Source organism: Columba livia, chromosome 28 (genome assembly GCF_036013475.1).
Source record: "Columba livia isolate bColLiv1 breed racing homer chromosome 28, bColLiv1.pat.W.v2, whole genome shotgun sequence".
Taxonomy (NCBI): Eukaryota; Metazoa; Chordata; class Aves; order Columbiformes; family Columbidae; genus Columba; species Columba livia.
This window is the reverse complement of record NC_088629.1, coordinates 2907545-2923736: the sequence shown is the minus strand read 5'-3', so window position 1 is coordinate 2923736 and position 16192 is coordinate 2907545. Positions and strand designations below refer to the sequence as shown.

The 16192-nt window shown below is 52.6% G+C and overlaps 1 protein-coding gene across 1 annotated transcript; it reads right to left on the bottom strand.

Annotated features, from left to right (window-relative positions):
• Nucleotides 1-8423: 8423 nt before the first annotated feature.
• Nucleotides 8424-12769, bottom strand: LOC135576512 (SUN domain-containing protein 3-like). The gene is made up of 7 exons (XM_065042694.1): nt 12523-12769; nt 11856-12064; nt 11382-11466; nt 10884-10999; nt 9880-10047; nt 9270-9362; nt 8424-8579 (listed from the first exon to the last, which is right to left on the bottom strand). Exons 1-7 carry the CDS (start codon nt 12575-12577, stop codon nt 8424-8426), a joined length of 882 nt encoding a protein of 293 aa, XP_064898766.1. The 5' UTR covers nt 12578-12769.
• Nucleotides 12770-16192: the final 3423 nt, after the last annotated feature.

Below are 16192 nucleotides of genomic sequence, written 5' to 3'. Positions count from 1 at the left end.
GCTGGGCTGCCCTGGCTCCAGCCTGGAAAGGGGCAGAGGAGGCACGGGCTCAGGCTCCAGGCAGCACCAGCTGCTCCTGCTGAGCATCCCTCTGACACGAGCCCGGGGTGCCCTGGGCTCCCATGGGGACGTGTCCCACAGGCAGGGATGCTTGATTTCAGCAGGGGACGAGCAGCCCAGAAGGGCTTCTCCCAGCCCGTGGCCTTGCAGGGGTGGCTGGAGAGGATGAGCTGAGCTCCTGGTCCCCAAGCTCCCCAGAATGGGGTCCCCACCCCACGCCATCCCCGCAGTGCCTGCTCCCGCCTGCCCGGGCAGTGGAGGTGCCCAAAGCCATGGAGCGGGACTGTACCTCCAGCAACACAAGTCTCCTCTTGCTCCGGAGCTTCACAACAAAAGACGGGTTGAGCAGAAAAAAGGGACTGAGGTGCTGGGTGTAGGCGAGAAGGGTTGGGTTATGCAGTCGAAGCACTGGGAATGGGAGAGAAGGGCTGGACTGGGAGCAGGGTAAGCGGGAAGAAAGCAAGAGGAGCAGACAAGGTGGGCAGTGCTGAGAGATGGAGAGGGTCGCTGTGGTGTGCTTGTTGCCAGGCACCAGCGCTGCAGATGGAACACGAGCCGTGACATCACACCTGGGTTGCATGGGCACTCTGGTTTGGCTGAGCAGCAGGGATGGGGATGACCCGCTCTCAGTGGTGGTTATGGAGCTACTAACCTGCCTTTTCACCAGTTTCATCATCCCAACCAGTTCTACTTCCATGCAGCCTTGAGCGGTTCTTCCCAACCGTCCCGTCATGCCCGGCAGCCATCCTCACCCCTCACAAATGTTGTTCTCCTGTTGGTTCCTGCAGTAGCTGAAGTTCACCTCCCTGTCCATGGCCATCCCTTTGCAGGCTCTGGTCTCGCTTTGCCCCTGTACAGCACAGCTGCTCTTCCACATGGGCACCAATGGCACCGCAAGTCCCAGCCTGGGTACTGTCAAGGAAGACCAGAAAGCCTTGGGGTACAAGTGAATAAATCTGATGCCCAGGTCATCTTTTCCTCCCTTCTACCAATTAAAGGAAAGGGCGCAGACAGAAAGAGATGTATAATGCACATCAACTCCATGCTTTGTGGCTGGTGGCGTCCTAAGGGTTTTGGCTGCTATGACAATGGGACATTGATGACTATAAGCAGCTAGGGAGGGATGGGATCCACCTGTCTAGAAGAGGCGAGGGAATGTTTGGCAGCAGGCTGGCCAACTTGGTGAGGTGGGCTTTCAGCTGAAGGGCTCAGGGACAGTGTCCAAAGTGGCAAAACCCATGCCAACACATCCAACTGGGGAAAATAAGCCAGGCCAACCAGAGAAGCGACAAATGCTCCTGAGCAGCCTCCCAAGATGAGGACCAGAAGGCCAACCAGCTCCAGGGTGTGTATGGCTGTGGTGGATCCTTCTGCAGACCTCACGGGAAACCTGCACACTCGATTCCTTCTCTGAAATGTCTGTGCACCAACGCACCCAGCATGGGGAACAAACAGGAACAACGAGAGATCCGTGTATGGTCACACAGCCACGATCTCTTTGCCATTCTAGAGACACGGTGGCGCAGCTCACACAACTGGAAGGGTCTGTACTTTTTTGGAAAGACAGACCAGCAAGGGCAGTGGGGGAGTTGTGCTTTATGTGAGAGAGCAACTCGAATGTATCAAGCTCTGCCTGAGGGGATGAAAAATGAGTCCAGAGCTTATGGGTAAAAATGAAGGGCCAGACTAACACGGGGTGACGTGTTGTGGGTGTTTCCTACAGGCCCTGAGCAGAAAGAGACGCCGATGAGTCTTCTCCCAAGTTGGTGGACAACAGGTTGACCATGAGGCAGCAATGTGCCCTTGTGGCCAAGAGTCTCCTGGGGAGCATTAGGAAGAGCGTGACCAGCAGGTCGAGGCAGATTATCTTCCCTCTCTGATCTACCCTGGTGAGGCCGCACCTGGGGTTGTGTGTCCAGCTCTGGACTCTCCAGCTTACAAAGGAGAAGGAATTACTGGAGAGAGTCCAGTGGAGAGACACAGAGATGATGAGGGCTCTGGAGCTTCTTTCTGAAGAGGCAAGACTGAGAGAATTGGGTCTGTTTGGCCTGGAGAAGAGAAGCTGACAGGGGATCGTGTTTATGCTGCTAAACATCCCCAGGGTGGGTGTGAAGAGGATGGGCCAAACTCTTTTCAGTGGTGCCCAATGACAGGGTGAGGGGCAACGGGCACAGAATGACACACAGGAGGATCTGTCTTGACATGAGGAGAAACTTCTTTACTGCGAGGGTGCCAGAGCCCTGGAACAGGCTGCCTAGAGAGGATGGAGAGTCTCCTCCTCTGGAAACACTCAGAACACACGTAGATGCCATTCTGTGCCATCTGCTCTGGTGAACCCGGTCTAGCAGGTGGGTTGGACTAGATGTTCTCCAGAGGTCCTTCCCAACCCCAACCAGTCTGTGATTCCGTGTTGAGCTTCTCAAGAGACGAGAGGCCCTGCAGAGGCATCTGGACAGACTGGAGCATTGGGTGATGATGAATGGGTTGATGTGTAAAAAGCCAAATGCGGGTTCTGCCCCTGGGAGGGGGCAACAGCTGCACAAATCTAAACGAGGAGAGGAGCAGCTGGAGAGCAGCCCTGCAGAAAGGGACCTGGGGTGCTGGGGGGGCAGCGGCTCAGGAGCCAACAGTGTGCCTGGGCTCGGAAAGGGCAAACGGCGTCTTGGGGACGTCAAACACAGCCCGACCAGCCAGCCAAGAGAAGGGATTGTCCCACTGGGTCCAGGCTTGGTGCAGCCTCACCTGGAGCACTGTGTGTCGGGCTGGGCCCCACCATTTGAGAAGGACTTGAATGTCCTTGCATGCGTCCAGAGGAGAGGAACAGCTCCCACTGGCTCCAGCCCGGATGCTTCTGCAAGCTGGGAGCAACCCCGGTCCTGACCCCAGCCTGGTGGGGAACAGCTCCAAAGCCCTGCGCATGGGTAGGTTCAGAGCCTTAAACAGCAGCACCTACAGCTGCAAAACCTTCTCCCTGATCCCGGCACAAGCCGTTCCCAAGGCTCTCATGGTTCACTCGTTGCTGGTGACAGCTTTGCTGTTGGGGACACCGCTCTCCAGCAACTCATGAACCAACCCCACTGGTGCCCAGTGCCATGTCTCTGCAAGTGGGACCCCTCAGTGCACAGGGACCCCCTGTCCCCGGGGTGGCCGTGCCAGCACCCCCAGCCACCTCCAGCCCCAGGAACCCAGAGCGAGTGGAAACCACAGCTCTGCAGATACAAGAAAATGACAGAGAGCACAGGGCTGAAAAAACATAAATCAATATATTTACCAAAACAAACAAACACACAAAGAAAAAAAACTATGTACAGGAAAAACAACTAGATACAACAAAGCACAAAAGTCCCTCTCTAATGCACAACCCACCCACAAAGCCCAACAACATCATTGCACTGGCTGCAGGCAGTGGCTGGGGGAACACAGGGGACCTGGAGGGGACGTGAGGATCACAGGGGGCACATGGCCCGCACTTTTCCCCCCTGCACCACAATTTACCCCCAATCCCCTCTGGTTTTAGAATCCCGAATAATTTAGGTAGGAAAAGACCCAACCGTTCCCCTGACACCCGAAACCAAAACACCCGTCGCTGATTTATCACGAATCCCTTTGGGCCTCGAGTGTTTTATTCCACCCGAGCGACCCCCGGATGAAACACCGGCACGCTCAAGTTCTCGTGTTTGTAGCAAATTCCCCGTTTTGCCCCATTTTTGTTTCTCAAACTGGGATGAACATCCCTGGCTCTTCTCAAATGCAAAATAACAGGTGTTTCGCTGCCCTCTGGGCTGAACTTCGCTGCTGCTTAATGGGGATAAACCTGGCATTTTTATTAGTGTGAATTTCCTTAATCGGGATCTTCCCTATGATCTTAATGGGGATCACAGTATCACAGTATGTTTGGGATTGGAAGTGACCTCAAAAGCTCATCCAGTCCAATCCCCCTGCTGGAGCAGGAACACCTAAGTGAGGTCTCACAGGAACATGTCCAGGAGGGTTTTGAATGTCTGCAGAGAAGGAGACTCCACAACCCCCTTGGGCAGCCTGATCCAGTGCTCTGTCACCCTTACTGAGAAGAAGTTTTTTCTCAAGTTTAAGTGGAACCTCTTGTGTTCCAGCTTGATCCCATCACCCCTTGTCCTATCATTGTTTGCCACCAAGAAGAGCCTGGCTCCATCCTCGTGGCACTCACCCTTTATATATTTATAAGCATTAATAAGTTCACCCCTCAGTCTCCTCTTCTCCAAACTAAAGAGACCCAGCTCCCTCAGCCTTTTTTCATAAGGGAGATGCTCCACTCCCTTAATCATCTTTGTTGCCCTACGCTGGACCCTCTCCAGCAGTTCCCTGTCCTTCTGGAACTGAGGGGCCCAGAACTGGACACAATATTCCAGATGTGGTCTCACCAGGGCGGAGTAGAGGGGAAGGAGGACCTCTCTCGATCTACTAGCCACCCCCCTTGTAATACACCCCAGGATGCCATTGGCTTCCTGGCCACAAGGGCACAGTGCTGGCTCATGGTCATCCTGCTGTCCCCAGGACCCCCAGGTCCCTTTCCCCTACACTGCTCTCTAACATGTAATTTCCCAACCTATACTGGCACCTGGGGTTGTTCCTGCCCAGATGCAGGACTTCCCTTGTTAAATTTCATCAGGTTATTCCCTGCCCAACTCTCCAGCCTGTCCAGGTCCTGCTGGATGGCAGCACAGCCTTCTGGTGTGTCAGCCACACCTCCCAGCTTGGTGTCATCAGCAAACTTGCTGATAGTACACTCCATTCCCTCGTCTAAATCGTTAATTAATATATTGAATAATATTGGCCCCAGTACTGACCCCTGAGGCACTGCACTAGATACTGGCCTCCAACTAGACTCCACACTGTTGAATACCGCTCTCTGGCTTCTCTCCTTAAGCCAGTTCGCAACCCACCTCACTACTCTATTGTCTAAACCACACCTCCTCAACTTAGCTGTGAGGATGCTGTGGGAAACTGTGTCAAAGGCTTTACTGAAGTCAAGGTAGACCACATCCACCGCTCTGCCATCATCCATCCACCTTGTTACCTTCTCATAAAAGGCTATGAGGTTGGTCAAGCACGACTTACCCTTGGTAAAGCCATGCTGACTGCCCCTAATAACCCTCTTATCCTTGATATGCCTTGAGATGGCACCAAGGAGAAGCTGTTCCATTACTTCCCCAGGGACAGAGGTGAGGCTGACCGGTCTATAATTACCCGGGTCCTCCTTCTTGCCCTTCTTTAACGATTTGGACGAGGGAATTGAGTGACTGTCAGCAAGTTTGCTGATGACACTAAGCTGGGAGGAGTGGTGACACTGGAAGCTGTGCTGCCATCCAGAGACCTGGACAGGCTGGAGAGTTGGGCGGGGAATAACCTGATGAAATTTAACAAGGGCAAGTGTAGAGTCCTGCATCTGGGCAGGAACAACCCCAGGTTCCAGTATAGGTTGGGAAATTACATATTAGAGAGCAGTGTAGGGGAAAGGGACCTGGGGGTCTTGGTGGACAACAGGATGACCATGAGCCAGCACTGTGCCCTTGTGGCCACGAAGGCCAATGGCATTCTGGGGTGGTCAGTAGATCGAGAGTGGTTCTCCTTTCCCTCTACTCCGCCCTGGTGAGACCACATCTGGAATATTGTGTCCAGATCTGGGCCCCTCAGTTCCAGAAGGACAGGGAACTGATGGAGAAGGTCCAGCATAGGGCAACAAAGATGCTGGAGGGAGTGGAGCACCTCCCTTATGAAGAAAGGCTGAGGGAGCTGGGTCTCTTTAGTTTGGAGAAGAGGAGACTGAGGGGTGACCTTATTAATGTTTATAAATATATAAAGAGTGAGTGCCACAAGGACGGAGCCAGGCTCTTCTCGGTGTCAAACAATGGTAGGACAAGGGGTAATGGGATCAAGCTGGAACACAAGAGGTTCCTCTTAAATTTGAGAAGAAACTTCTTCTCAGTAAGGGTGACAGAGCACTGAACAGGCTGCCCAGGGGGGTTGTGGAGTCTCCTTCTCTGCAGACATTCAAAACCCTCCTGGACATGTTCCTGTGTGACCTCACCTAGGTGTTCCTGCTCCAGCAGGGGGATTGGACTGGATGATCTTTTGAGGTCCCTTCCAATCCCTAACATTCTGTGATTCTGTGATTCTGTGACTATGGGCATTCCAGTAGCTTCTCTGCTCCCCCACAGTGGCTGTGCCTGCCCCTGAAGCCTCCAAGTGTCCCCCACACTGGCCGCAGGTGCCCAGCGGCTCCCTGGCACCTCAGCACTCCCTTCTCCTAACGGCCCTGGCCAGGGGCTCTGGGGCCAAACGAAAGAAGCTGTAGCAGAAAGAGGGAGATGTGGCCACTCCTTCCATGATGGAGGAGGGAGAGGGAGAGAGGGGAGTTTGATCCTGCCACAGAAGGGTCACCCTAACTTTTCCCTGGCTGAATGTTTATAATAAATGTACTGCATTTTTAGAAAAATAGTGCAGCTTTAGTTTCTACCAGGAGGGTGCGTTTTTGTGCCATTGACATTTCACACATATTATACCAATTTATTTCTTGCCTGTTCAGTTGCTTTCTACGCATGTCTTGTTCTGTTGATAGGGAACCATACAGAATTTGTATTTAGTTTTGATATTGTTCGGTCAGCTGCTAATCCAAATTAACTAATCTTTCATTTTCCAGTGCTCCCCTGTTTCATCCTTTGGCAGGTGATGTTCTTGTCACCAGGTAGAACATCCTTCCCACACGTAATTTGGATGGTTTCTAGTTGATCCACGGTGCTTCATGTGTTCTAACGTCTGCCTTCTCCACCATGTGGTGATGGATCTGTCTCTGTGTTTGTGTGGCAGGTGTCACATCAGCAGCATTGTCCTAGCCAGGTCACTGCATCTCTTTCTGTTCTCTCTCTGCTGTCACCATGACTGTACCAGCGCTCTGATGTGCTTTCTGACCTCATGGACCCTCTGGTCCTGCCTCCCTCCTGCTGGTCAATCCTGTTGCTGCAAGAGAAGTGATGACCAGTCAGTGTCCCTTCTGTGGCACCTGGACCTTCCAGAGCTGGACGGCTGGTGGGAACTGTCACCATCAGCCAAGGCTCTGTGTGAAGTCTTCTCCTGGCACAGGAACAGCTCTGGCTGTGCCTGGTGAGCACCACGCTGCACCACGGAGAACAGCAACACTGGTATAGTGGGTCTCTATGGGGCTCTATGGGTCCCTATGGTCTCTATGGGTCCCTACGGGTCTCTATGGGTCTGTATGGGTCTCTATGGGGCTCTATGGGTCTCTGTGGGGCTCTATGGGTCCCTATGGTCTCCATGGGGCCTTATGGGTCCCTATGGTCTCTATGGGTCTCTGTGGGTCCCTGTGGGAAAGCTGACGGGGGGACCTGTCGACCCCAGCAGCCCTGGGCCCCACCAGGGCCCAGTTCAGCAGCCCTGGGCCCGAGGCTCAGCCCAGGGGCAGCCCCACAACCAGGGTCAGAGCGGTTCCTGCTGCTGCCCCGAGGGTCACCAGCCCCAGGCAGCCCTGAGCCAGAGTGCAGGTGTCTGAGCTGGGCTGAGCTGGAAGGGGCTGCAAAACAGCTCATCGGAGGAGGCGATGGAAGAAGGTGCCGTGTGTGTGGCACCGGGGGTGAACCGACACCCCCAGTTTGGTATCTGGACCCGTGCTGGGCTTGCACATGGACTAAGCCCCAGCTCAGAGCACAAATTGCTGTTCCCAGCCCTGGGTGCCAAGCGCTGGTCCTGCTCTCTCCTCCCTGGTGCGACCCGAGCGCACGACTGCCCTGCCTGCTCCTGCCTTGGGGCTTGGGGAGCTCGGGTCAAAAGGAAAGACAGACTGGTGTGGTTATGGGATCTCTTAAGTGTCCTGGGATTGCTTTGCTCTGTAACGTTCCCGGGCTATTAACTCAATATGTGCCCAGAGAGGCAAATAAGTCCATGAACCCACTTTCCTGTTAAGGTTTCCTTCTCACAAAAACCCACACTTCCATTTTCTCATCGGCAACAGACTGAAAGATGGAAGCTGAAGCAGCACGTGCCTCTTGTGAAAACAGGTAACAACAGATGGTTCCACTCAGTCGATCCTTAGTTACTTCTTGCATAGGAAAACTGTCCATTAATTTAATCTCTGGTGTCCGGGCAGGGCCTTGCTGATGTTCCTGTGTCACAGCAAGAGTGTGGATGTCAGGCTTTCTGCAGATTTGTGACTGAGTTTTCCTGTTTCTTTTAATTAGGACAATCTTGCTGTGGACTCCTGAAGTCTCCCATAAGCTGGTGGTTTAGAGAAGGACGGGGAGCTCCAGTGAGCTCAGAGAGGACCAGGCAGCATCACAGGCAAAGCAGACGGGAACTCGGCTGGGTGAACATTAATGGAATTTATTGACAGATGCAACTGCTGTGTCTCCCCCGTCTTTGGGCGGATCACCGTGCACCCTGAACCGATACAGGCAGGTGTAGTCCGGGTGGCCCCAGTTGCTCAGCACTTGCAGCCTGATGTAATTCACGACCCCAGGGAGCTCGTTCTGCAACGACAAGAAGAAATGAGTCGCCTTTTCCTCTCTGGCCTGTGAGCACTGACAGAAGTGCCGCAGCAACAGCCTCAATCAGCAACTTCCTTCCTGCTGCCCCACGGGGGCTTTGACCTGTGGTGGTCCAGATGTTCTTATCCTGCTCTACCCCATTGGGCCACGAGAACAGCAAAGGAAGAAGCAGCTACCAGATGCCTCAGCAAATACACTGGAAAGTTCTCGCCTGCTTTGGGGCACAGGTTTCCACCGTCAGAAGACCCAGTGCTGGGGTCAGTATAATGTCTTGTTGCCTTCTCTAGAAAGCCATGGAAACAGAATGGCCTCCCTGTCACTACTCACTGCCAGCACCAACAGAGCCCTCAGGAAGCCCAGTATTACTGGTCTCTAACTGGCAGACCAGCAGTCGTGCATCCTACAGGATGCGGCCGCTTGTGTGCACTTGGGGTCCAATCAAGCTGATTCCATCTTCAACTGTGGCGCTTCTAAGCACTGAAGTTTAACTCCAAAATGAAAGAGAAGAGCGGCAGTGCAGGCATCTGCCGCCAGGGAGATAAAGCAGAAGAAAGGCAGCGTGGCACTCGCTCAAGGACAGGGCTGCCTGTACCCTTTGGCAGGGAAGCCTCTGCCCATCCAGCCGTGTTTCTCCTCCTCTCCTGCAGTTCCCCTCCCTCTGTGTCCCCATACCTTCAGCTGGAAGGTCTGACTGGGATTCAGGGCTGCCAGGAAAGTGAACTGTCCCAGGAACGTTCCCTGCTCCTCGTGTTCTTCCTTGAAGCCCTACAGAAAAACAGGGGTAGAAAAAACAAGAGCGTCTGGTGCATCATGGAAGACTGACCTTCAGTCGGTTAAGTACGGGGTTATTTCAGCTACATAGTCCAAGGACGATGACCACAAGGAAAAGACTTAAGCTGCAGCTGGGCAGCACGCTACACTTGTCTACTCAACAAGTCCAAGCTGGAAGTCCGAAAAGGAGCAGACACTCCCAGTGAGAGGGAGGTAACCTCAGGATCACAAATGCCACTGGGATTGGAAGCCAAGAAGGTTTAGGACCATGTACTGTCCAGCTCCTTTTCCTTGTGGCTCCTGGAGTAGCATCTTGCCTGAGCAGCTTTTTGTTCTTGAGTGGTACATTGAATAAAAGAGGAATAAAATGGGAAGGGAAAGACTCCAAGGACCCTGTTTCTTCTGAGAGTCAGGAGGAAGCTTCAGGCCACTGGACTCTTTGACCCGTCTTCATTCCCTGCTTAGAAATGCTGTGCAACCCCCAGCCCCCAACTCCAGAGAAGTCACTTACGTAGACAGCAAAGTCCTTTGGAGCTCCGGAGATACTTTCTCTGTGGAACGCTGTCCCTGAGACATGGTCCATGGTGACTGCTCTTGGAATGACTGGCACAGAGAGCTTGATGAACACGTGACCCTGACTTCCTGGGAAGGGCCAGCAGTTTCCAGGAAAATTTTCTGGCTGAAAGGAGAAGAAGAAACTACATTGACGTGGAGAAGGTTGCCCTGGCTCTCATTCCTGCCATGAGCATCAGAGGATTAATAATCATTTGGCCAATCAGTTCTGCTCTGAACCACAGCCAGTGCCTTCAGTCGGACTCTGTGGGTACCGAACAGAGCAGCAGCTGTGAGAATTCACGTATCACAAAACAATTCCGCAGAGAAGCCCTTCGATGGCTGGGAGCTGGGTGTGCTAGTTGTAGAATCTCAGTGGCCTCTCCCAGTCCAGAGCCCTCACCAAAAACAAGCCAGAGTTGGTGTGGCTCAAAAGCCCCTGCCCAGAGCAGGGGGCAGCTCTGGGCCCACCTGGATGAACCTTTCCTGTCAGGGGAAGCACTCGCTCCCTCTCATCCGCTCCCACCTCCTTCCACTGGCACCAGCCAGCTCTTCAGATTGTGCAGGCAGCTCAGGAGCAGGGCCAGGACAGCTTGAGAGCCCAACATGGGACCCTCCAGCAGTGCAGACTCTCAGCACCTGCTGTTGCTCAGTAAGAACACATCCCAGAGCTCTGCAGGCTCCTCTGCCATTCTCCTCCCGTGCCATGCTGACAGTTTGCACAGCGAGTGGGCAGACACAGACTGCAGGAGCAGCCTGGCCTGGCAGAAGCTCCCGCGTAGAACCTGGGGCACTCTGGGAGAGGAAATACTCAGCACGGAGATACAGAAGGAAAGCAGGTCCATGCAAGAAGGAGGCAGGAGAAGAAGCTTTGAGGATCAAAGATACGGGGAAAGGCAACTCTGAGCAGCAGGTGTGGTTCATTATCCTGACCTATGTTTTACTGCTTCTTGGTGCTCCTACCTCCAGAATAAGCTCAGGGGACCTCATGTAATCCATCAATGGCAGGGAATAGAAGAAGAGTTTGGCTTTGGCGTTCCGGAGGGATGGAGAAGTCCTGGAATGAATGACAGCAGCCCCTGGAAATTAAAACATGAGCAGAATCATCAGGCACTGTCAGGAGGGATATTGCACTGTTGACTTGGAAAAGGTTTCTCAGTTATCATCTATGTCCCACAGTTGTTTCCCCTCTTTCTTACTGGCACAGCCTCTCTGGAACACACAGCAAGGTGTCACTAAAATGTCGTATGGGGCCGTGGAAAAAGACAAGAACGTGAACAAGGCTTTCTGAGCTTCCCATGGGGTCTGGCCTGTTACACACTCTGTCAGTGGGTGCACTTTTAGGGCACAAATTGACTTCTCGTCCCTTCTCTCCCACCCCAGGGCAAGTTACAACACCCATCTTGTCAATCTGGACAGGAAGAGCTTTAGAACTGGTTTGTATGTACAATGTCACGGCACCTGCTGATTTCAGGGCGTAATCCGGCATCGGGACCTGGATTTCCACCAGATTCTCCAGGGCTTGATTGATGATCTCCTGAACAGCCTGGGAAGGAACACAAAGGACAGTGTCTGTTAGAAGGAAAAGGAACGAGGCAAGCAGCTCCCCTGCAAGGCCAGCCAAGGTGAACAGGGACAAGGCCCATCTCAGATGCAAGGAACACCCAAATTGCCTGGAAGGTCTTTCTCTCCACTCCTCCTTTGCGGAGGACTCGAGATCTGAATGCAGAGGAAGGTACAACTCAGACAGCTGTCATTCCCGTCACACTCTCTTTTCCCCATAGGGACGTGTGGAGCAACAGGAAAAGGAAGTGTGGCCATGGCAGCACTTGTTCCAGCAGCACCAGCCTGTTGGCTGTGACAGGGAATGGAGTAGGATACGTGCCAGAGGGAGGATAAAACCCCTGAGCAGATCCTTCTGCCTTGTGCCCTTACCCGTCCGGTAAAGCCTGGGAGCTTTGCCTGCTTCACGCCTTCCTGTAGAGCCTGCTCCGCAACATCCTTTGTGCTCCAGCGCAGATGGTAAAGCTGTTCCTGGAGCTTATGGAGCTGGTCTGGCAGGGACAGGGTTTTGCTCAGGTCTTGTAACTGTGCTGCGGTGCTCCAGAGGCTTTCTTTGCCAAGTTGGCCGAAGTGGTAAATACCTGTGGGACACACACCAGAGCTTAAAACTTGGTCTAAGGCTGGGTTATGCCCCAGGGTGCCTGCTCCCCTTTCTGTGTCTCTCTCAAGTGCCCTAGTTGTCTCTCATTGTCTTTGACAGTGGCCATCACGGCATAAGGGCTTCACAAGAGATGGACGTTCCCTGCCCTGGACTGTGCATCCTTGTCCTGCAGAAGACTCGCAGCCCCTGGGGCAGGAGAGCTCAGCCACGGCCTCTCCCTGGCTGAAGAGAACTGGCTCAGCCCTCCTGGGGAAGGCAACTCAGCCCTTCCTCACCCACACCCGTCCCGCTGGAGCAGGGACTGGCACAGCTCTGTGGGGACTTTCTGCTCTTGGCTGAGCTCCTCTGCTCACAGCGGGGGAAGCGGAACAGGGCAGGATGGAGCCCCGAGTACCTCCTAAAGCACCGTCCTCAGGTCGGAGATCTGCAGAGACTCACCGAAAGAGAAGATACCAAGGAGCAGCACCAGGGTTGTTGCCTTGAGAACCTTCATCGTCCTGCAAAGCAGATAAAGAAAAGGCTGGTGAAGCTGGCGGTTCCCGTGCAGATCAGCAGCAGACTGGAGAGCAGCAGCATGGACTCAGCCCTTGAGCCTGGCGTTCCTGCCGTGTGCATTGGCTTGGTCCTGCACCAGCTCCAGTCACTGCTGGAGGTGTCACCAGCTGCACCAGTGGGGGATTTGTCACGGCAAAGATTGTTTCCTTAGGGACAAAAGCCTCAAGATTGACTCCAGACTAAGAGCAGGAGTTGCAACAAGAGCTGTTGCCACAATTCACGTCTGTGGGGCTGGAGAGGGATTCTTTGGAAATGGAAGGGACACAACAAACGCCTGTTTCTCCCGCCCAGCATGTGACCGGCACTTGTGCTGCTCCTGTTCTCCACCCTCTCAAGAGAAGGTTCAGCCTGTGCCCCTACAGTCCAACAGCTGCCAGGGGGGTGTGTGTCTCCCCTCTCACAGCGTTTCTTTAGCAGCTGGGTTATCTCTGGCCCTTCTCTTGGCAGAACGGCAGACAAATGCAGACTGGAAAGAGGGAGGGAGGGCTAAATGTCAATGCGTGCTGGCAAGCAACGGGCAACCAAGGAAGCGCCAAAGAAACTCTGGTGTCTGGGCCCTGCTGCCCTGAGCCTGATCTGCCAAGACACAGCACACACCGCTCTGCAAGGGCGAAATTCCTCCTGCCTGTTCCAGAAGGCTCTCAACAGGCTCACAGCGACACTCATCTGGAATAAACAATCCCTTTTGTTCTCCTAGAGAACTCCTTGCACCCCTCTGAGGACTCTGAGCCCCTTTCCTGAGGCAGAGCCCTGGTGAGGAGCTGACCAGGTTTCCCAAGGAAACCTCCTCTGTCAGGAACACAAGTCAGACCCACGGCCAACAGAGGACACGCTGGTGTCCTTCTGGTCCCCGTGGAGAGGAAAACCAAGCAGGCTCAGGGACAGAACCCACCCTGCAGAGCACAATACAGGACGGAGCTGAGCTCTCACAATTACTGCGGCAGGCTGTGTCTGGGCCACCCCTGGGACTCTCTCTGTCCCATCCAAAATGGACCTGTCCCTCATTCTGCAGAGATCAAAGGCTTTCTGGGCCCAGCCCTTGCATTCATGAAGAGACTGAAAGGTGGCTGCTGCCTTCCAGCAGCTCCAGACCCAGCTCTCAGGCTGCCCTCGTGTTCCTCTCCTGCCCACCCTCCACTCACCCCAGCTGAGGAGGTGGAAAACACACCTGGGGAAAAGGGAGGAGGAGTTTTCAAACATACCCGTTCAGACGTTCAACCTTCTCTGTGTGTCCCTTGGTACCTGCTGAGGTGCAGGTAACAAGCATCTTCCTTGCTCAGGAATGAGCCAAAAACTCTGCGATCTCGGTTCCCTCAAGATCGAGAGTGGCCAAGGCGCAGGGAGACCCCTGGTCTTATCCCCTGCTGTGCCGACCTCAGCGCTGATGCTGCTTTGTGACACAACGGCAGTGGGTGATGTCACAATGGAAGAGGCTGCGCCACGTTTGGAGGCAAAGTCCAACCTGGCAGGAGTGGGTCTTGCAGTCCTGTCTTCAGACAGGGAATAAATCCTTCACTATAGAAAGATGAGAAAGGTACAGAAATATGTTACTCTCAGAAAACAGACTCTGTCAACCACTTCTCCTCTTGCTGACCAAAAATCAGATGGTGTTAGAAAACAACCACAAAAAAGTGAGATTCTTAGTCTTATTTTCTGGACCACATTAAGTTAGCAGGACTTATTGAGAGGGCTTTAAACTAGATTTGACGGGGGATTGGGATGAAAGCAGATGTGGCAGAGGCAGAGCCAAGGTCGCCATAAGGAAAAGGGACGAGATCCTCTTGATCTCCCACTTTTATATGAAGTATTCACGCGAATGGGATGTTATACACAGTTGGTCAGTTTCTGGGTCACCAGTTTCCCGTTGCCCCTCTCACGAGATGTTCATCCATGCTTATCACTAACCTCGCATTGCATTGCTATTTTCACCAAAACATGTATCTGGTTTTCCAGGAAAATGCAGCTGATATGAAGCTTGAGCTGACAGGCAAATTCACTAAAATAGAAACTTGATTTTTAACAGAACCAGGACATTCCACCCCTTATAATATGCCATTCACAGAATACTTAAACCTTATCAATACAATCTATCAATACAATATAATTAATCACTACTAATATATATATACACATATGTACAAATGTACATATATACACAGGAGTAATTAATCTTAATGAGTGGACCATCCTTTGAAAAGTTCATTAAGTTCATTTCGTCACAACAGTCTCCCAGGGCAGGAAAAATGGTGCATCTAGTGCATCTCATGACCACTGTTTGTGGGTTAAAAGACTCTTATCAATTTCGGATAAGTTGTCAGGCGCCACTCGAAGAAGCGAGCGCTGGTTTCATCATTACTGTCTTGATCTGAAAGACACTTATGAAACACGGTTTGTGCAGCAATTCACATCATGCAATTCAGTATTGAATATTTTCACCTAAAATCAAACCCCCTTGAGGTAAACACTGAACTTCTCCATCCTTATGCATCACCCAGCATGTGCTGCCAGGTCCTGGGCAAAAACAATCCCAGGAATGGGCTTGCCTTTGCCTGAGGCAGGAGTAACCCAGACTGCCTTTCCTAACATGTTTTTTGTGTGTACTACAGGGACTTTATCTCCTTCTACAGTCCGCAGAATTTCTGATTGGGCAGGCCCGGCTCGATTGGTTGATCCCCTGGTGTTGACCAACCAAGTGGCTTTTGCTAAATGTGAATCCCAGTTTTTAAAGGTTCCACCACCAAGTGCCTTTAGTGTAGTTTTTAACAAACCATTGTAACTTTCAGTTTTCCCAGAGGCTGGTGCATGATATGGAATATGATTTACCCACTCAGTACCGTGTTCTTTGGCCCAATTGTCTATAAGACTGTTTTTGAAATGAGTACCATTGTCTGATTCAATTCTTTCTGGCGTACCGTGTCGCCAAAGGACTTGCTTTTCAAGGCCCAAGATAGTATTTCGGGCTGTAGCATGAGGTACGGCATATGTTTCCAGCCATCCAGTGGTTGCTTCCACCATTGTAAGTACATAACGCTTACCTTGACGTGTTTGTGGAAGTGTAATATAATCAATCTGCCAAGCTTCTCCGTACTTATACTTTAACCATCGCCCCCCATACCATACAGGCTTTAACCGTTTCGCTTGTTTGATTTCGGCGCAAGTCTCACATTCAGGAATAACTTGTGAAATAGTGTCCATAGTTAAATCCACCCCTCGATCGCGAGCCCATTTCTGTGTTGCATCTCTACCTTGATGCCCTGAAGCATCATGGGCCCACCGAGCTAGGAAAAGTTCACCTTTATGTTGCCAGTCCAAGTCCACCTCAGCTACTTTAATCTTAGCAGCTTGATCTGCTTGTTGGTTGTTTAGATGTTCCTCGGTGGCTCGACTTTTAGGCACATGAGCATCTACATGCCGAACTTTCACAGGCAGGCTCTCTAGCCGAGCAGCAATGTCTTGCCACAGGGTGGCAGCCCAAATGGGTTTACCCCTGCGCTGCCAGTTGCTTTTCTTCCATTGCTGTAGCCACCCCCACAAGGCATTTGCTACCATCCAT